Consider the following 5,350-nt stretch of genomic DNA (forward strand, 5'->3'; position numbering starts at 1 on the left):
AACAAGCTTGATTTTTACAAGGTTATATTAGAAAGGTTGATCTCAGGGTGGCTCTAAAGATGTGACCTGACCTCCTTTGACCTACGAAAGCATTAGAGATGGGAGTAGATCTTCTCTGCAGCTGTAATTTCTCAGTTCCGAGGATTGTCAATCCTCACTAAACAGGCGCATCAACTGACACCTTTTCTTCACCAGAGAGGAGATATTTCACCTTGTATCTGCCATATTCAGTTACCAGAAAAACCCACCCCAACCCACATCTGGACCAAATATTCAATAACGTTATTTATCAAAATAAATTTATTAAAAGTATTCAAAGACCACTTCAAAGTTTAGCTGCCATCAGGACAGTTTTGGCACTCGTAACGGACATTGTCGTTTTCTACACAACAGCACTCATTCTATTACACACACCAATTGACAATTCAAACAGACTGTTTCAGTTTTAGAGTTACATGAGACAACAGTATTGATGATCTGTAGTCATAGGAACTTCAATACCCTTGCACATAGTAAACATGTGTTACCTAGTACTAAAGAAACTACAGCTAAACCACTGTGTGGTAACAAGGACTGATTTAGGGAAAAATGTACAGCCAGCTCACTAAGGCCACATAACCCCAGACCTATTGATTGTAAATGCTTCTGGACCAATAGTGTTACATAGTTATCTTTCAGTCTCAAGCTCCTGCTTTTCCAGCATGAGACACGCCACGTTTAGACCACGCTTTCCCTGTGCTCCATCAGTTACGGAAGCTGTCCCAGTACCAGCTTCTCCTAGACGGCTACTGGCTTCCTGATTCACTACCCAACTCTGAATCAATAGTTCTGAGTGATGTTTCCTGAACACCCAGGCTGAATTCAAGGTCAGTCTTTTTTGGCAGGTGACAGCCTTTCCCCTTAGGAAAAAAATGAAATGTCCTCGTTTCTGGGTTCCCTTTTTCATCTCAGGTAGCATGGGGCTCAGTGGTGATCTGTGGCTTTTTACACAAGTCCTGGTAGAATTCTGACTCCAAGAAACGGGGATAAGAGTTGTTCTCCATCAAGCTGTACACCCTTTTCTGGGCAGTTGTAAAGCAGCCACTTGTAGCCTCTTGTATGTTTTGGGCAATCAGAGTTTTGGTTTGAAAGTCTATGTTGATCTGAAATAAAACATAAAAAGTGGTTTATTCCATATTCAGAGTTAAGAGATTAATCTATTTAATATTTGAAAACAACAACAAAAAAACTATAATGTGTGATTAGCTTCACCGGCCAAGTCACTGGAGAAATGTAATTAACCTCCCTGAAAGTAGAAGTAGGGGAAGAACATTTACCCCACTCCCCTTTTAATTTGAGGTCTCTTCAATTCTTTCCGTTTCACTTTGGTGCTGAGAATGTTTAAAACATGCTAAAACGAGGAACTTTTTTATCTCCCCTTACCTCTTTCGGAGCTTCTTTTTCTATGAAATCAGTATATATTTTCTTTGCTTTTGAGGACAGCTTTTGGGGTGACTTGGTTTTTTTGAAGTCTTCACAGGCCAGCCAGAATTCAATATTTTCTTCACAGAATTCAGATTTTAAAAAAGCCCTGAATGCAGCAAGACCATCTGGGGAGGTGGGGTGGGGTGGGGGGAGAAAGAAAGCATGCATACAGTGAACTGAGTGACCAAATAATCCCTTCTGTTTTTTCCTAGAACTCCCACTCCCCTGGCCCCATATTTTATTATTTCTAAATGATAGCAATTTTCTAGATTTCAGTCAACCTGTAACCCTCAGAATTTAGCTCTTTAAAGACTAAGATGCCAGTCAGCAAAACGCTTAAGTTGGCACACTACTACAAAAATATATAAATACTTAGCTTCGCTGTTAATTCAAATATTTATAGGGGAGCCATAAGTTCTCTGGGAATGACGTCTCTTGAAAACACTGTTTGCAATGGAAAACCTGACTCAACCTTAACAAAAAGCAACTGCCATTACAGTTTTGGGCTAATTTTTTTCCCACTTTGAGTGAAAAAGCCATGCATTTCCCTGGTTAATCACTGGGAAATAAAGGAGAAGAATACGCCTCATGTCATGGGGATTGTAAAGTAAAATTCCCCTTGAGCAAGCTGCTCTGCTGTGTGGACACAACGTTTCTAGAGTCTCCTGATACTTGAAATGGATCAAATTCAAGAGGTTAACTTACATTTACTGGCTAACAGCTCATCAAATGCTTCTGACCACAGCTGGGCTTCCTCGGGAGAAGGCCTGCAAGAGAAGTTCTGCGTATTAGCTCAGGCACGTCAGTCAGAGGTTCCCTTTTCAGCTCAGCAGTGAGTTCATTCGCAAGTACAAGATTTTCAACTTACTTGGTGAAGGTTTGCTGTTTGCTTTTCTTGCTGGTTTTGGGCTTCCCAGGAGAGGAGGAATTTTGCAAGAAGTAGCTCAAACGGCTCTTCCAATCTTTCAATCTTAAAAAAAAGAAAAGAATAAAAAAGTATATTCACTTAGTGGCAACACTTGAAATCGCCAATGCAGCTGAAGGCATTTTTACCAAATAAAGTTGCCCCCTGTGGCTACAGACAAACCAAATAAGACAAAACAACTCTTCCTGTCAGTCTTAACACCTTTAACATTTAAACCCAGCACCTATATACTAAACACACTAGTTTCATCCACTCCTCTGAACATAATTACTAGTTTTAAAACTAAGGGTAGAACTACCTACAATTATAGGGTATTTTTATGACTCTAGTCTGCATAGTTCAAAAAGCAGATGTTATTTCTGGCCCACAGAAGGCAGCAGTTTGTCTGCAACGTTAATTACAATTCTGAGACATTTCACACTTGATGAAACCCACAGTGGAACTGCCCTGAACCAGCCTGTGCTCACTTCCCTTCTACCCTTCGAGCTGGAGGCTCTGGACCACCCTAGAAGCTGTGCATAATGAATGTATGTGTGTGAGATGGCCCGTCCTCCTCCCCCAACTACAACACTCATTTTAAGAAGATGATGCAGAACAATTATTTGTTCCACAGTCCTGAGTGGGTGAGATCTGCTGTTCAGTTAAAAAAAAAGAAAATATTTTAAAAGAATATATTCGTAATCAGCAAAAAATATCTACATCGCAGCAGCCGTGTAAAGCTGATCAAAATTTACAATGCAACGTACGAATGCCGGGGACGCGCTTCGGCCGCAGGATTCCCTGAAGTCATTTTCGATGCAGGGGGACAAAAAGCCAACCAGCATCTACCACCGCCTCTGCATCAAGAATTTTCTGCAGTTTCTAAACTCTACCCGAGAGTCCTTTGCTCACGTCACAAAATAAACACCCACACAGGTTTAAACCTTACTTAACAAATTAACCTTTTCCACATTTTTTTTTTCTGCAGAGGTGCACGGTACCCAGTTCCAGGCGCAAATGTACCGCGTTTGCAGCCGCCCAGGACAGCTGGGTCTGCAGGAGTGGCGCGGGGGAGAGAAGAAAGCCTTACTCACAGGGTTCGCTTCATCTTCTCCCGCTTCTCCTCGCTTTTGGGGCCGGTGCCTGCGCTCTTGTCCATGGGTCCGCAGTCGTGCTGGACAGCCAGGAGCATAGCACTAGGCATTATCGCTTTTTGACTGAGGCTACTGCTCCGGGTGGCTGGGCGGGCGGCGCCGTATTTATAAAAGAAGGCGACGCGGGGGCGGGGCCTGACGATGCCCCTCCCGCCTCCAGCGGACGCCGATTGGCCAGCTGCAGCCGGGCACGGGGGCGAGGTCAGCGCCCGTCTGCGCAGTCACGGCTGCCAGCGAAAGGTCTGGAAGCGAGGGAGCTGGTGACGTTTGCGGCCCCGGCGTCGTGCGCAGTCGGGCCAAACGCGGCGACAGGCTCGGGGCGGTGTGGGAGCTGAGAAGTTTCCCGCCGAGTGGTCGCCAGACACCTCTGCCGAGTTGTGGCGGCCGGGCGGGGTCGCAGGGCCGTGGAGGCAGGGAGCCAGGTCGGCCGCAGGCCCGGCCGGGGCGCTCGCCCTCCCCGTCCTTTTCTTCATCCCCTCCCCTCCCCCACGCTCTGACCCCAAAGCGAGCGACGATTGCCCAGCAGGTAAAGGTTGCTTGCTGGGATCCCGAACGCAATTACCTTATTTTGAATTAGGATGTGTTTCCCCCTTTTTGGAGCGCACGCCCTCTCCCCACGCCTCCTTTCTTGGTATGCAAACTGAGACCGTGGGGAGACCCTCATCCGTTCCTCTTTGCGACTCCGTTTAATTTGCGGAAGGAAACCGTGAATGGGAGGAAAGGTGACGGTCCAGAGGCAGGTGGTGTGAGTGACTTTGCGTTCTGCCTGGGCGTCTCGTAGCACGTTTGGGGATGAACGTTAGTCAGGGAAGGGACAGGAGAAAGTGCTTTCACTGGGTGTGCAGTTTTGATCACCAGCAGGCACGTGGCTGGGTCTGTCCGTGGGGTTGCAGACTGTCCCTCAGGAGTCCTTGGCTGCCTGTCCTTCCAGAACAGAAAGAGAAATCACAGACCTCCTTACGATGAGATAGAGGGAAACACCAAGACGTCGCAGCTGTCATACACCCGAATCAGTGTAAGAGTGCAAGGATGCAAGATTTTCTCCTGAGTCATTCTTAGTTGCCTTAGAATTTACCAGAACACTTAATTGGCAAAAAGGAGAGGTGGCGGTGGAGGGAGGGAGAAGTTAACAGCTTGCTTGAATAAGCTTAGTCTATGAAGTCTTCAAAAATCATCTTGCTGTAGCACGAGTTAAACGGTTTGATTGGTAAGGACAAGTAGATAATCTCAACTCCAAAATGATTTGATATCAGATAACATGATTAGAACCGTACGGTGGAATATTCTAATGGTTGTCCCTCAAGCGTCTAAGTAGACAGCGAGATTAACAGCAAGGTATTAGACTGCAAATATTCTCTCTGCTTTGCATTAGAACTGTTAAAAGAAAATGGGGACTAGTTTACCATATTCTTATGATGAGCTGCCAGTAGTTGGAGCTCCCAGTTTGACTTGGAGAGTAAAACCTGCAATTATTACTAAAGAGGACAGCCATGTACTCACTTATGGAAAGGAAAATCATTTAGATTTCAGTAATAAATACTTGAAAGCATGTTTGTGAAATGTAAGAATATAATTTTTCTCAAGCCTATGCACTTCATCTCTGAAAGAACTTTGCATATTTCCTACAGCTATTTTCACTTTCTGATGATTCAGTACTTACTTATTAACTATGTGTAATATGCAGACACTTGCTTTTTCTTGCTAATTTAAACCTCAGTATGTTTTTCACTTAGAACCTTGGATGGTAGAATTCACTCATAGTGGAAAAGACAGGAGTTCTGACTCAGAGGCAGCAAGGAGAGAGAGCTGGGCTTGTGTCAGGATTCGT

General features: G+C 44.9%; 1 protein-coding gene across 2 annotated transcripts; it reads right to left on the reverse strand.

Annotated features, from left to right (window-relative positions):
* Positions 1-282: 282 nt before the first annotated feature.
* Positions 283-4,132, reverse strand: RGS2 (regulator of G protein signaling 2). Of its 2 annotated transcripts, XM_082832590.1 has the most exons (6): positions 4,085-4,132; positions 3,463-3,764; positions 2,333-2,434; positions 2,170-2,231; positions 1,423-1,589; positions 283-1,142 (listed from the first exon to the last, which is right to left on the reverse strand). In XM_082832590.1, the coding sequence occupies exons 2-6, from the start codon at positions 3,570-3,572 to the stop codon at positions 948-950; spliced, it is 636 nt and encodes a 211-aa protein (XP_082688716.1). In that variant the 5' UTR covers positions 3,573-3,764; positions 4,085-4,132; the 3' UTR covers positions 283-947. The 2 variants fall into 2 exon arrangements, with proteins under 2 accessions (XP_082688716.1, XP_082688715.1); XM_082832589.1 differs by lacking the exon at positions 4,085-4,132 and having other exon boundaries at positions 3,463-3,939.
* Positions 4,133-5,350: the final 1,218 nt, after the last annotated feature.

This window comes from Leucopleurus acutus (genome assembly GCF_964270905.1).
Source record: "Leucopleurus acutus genome assembly, chromosome: 2".
Classification (NCBI taxonomy): domain Eukaryota; kingdom Metazoa; phylum Chordata; class Mammalia; order Artiodactyla; family Delphinidae; genus Leucopleurus; species Leucopleurus acutus.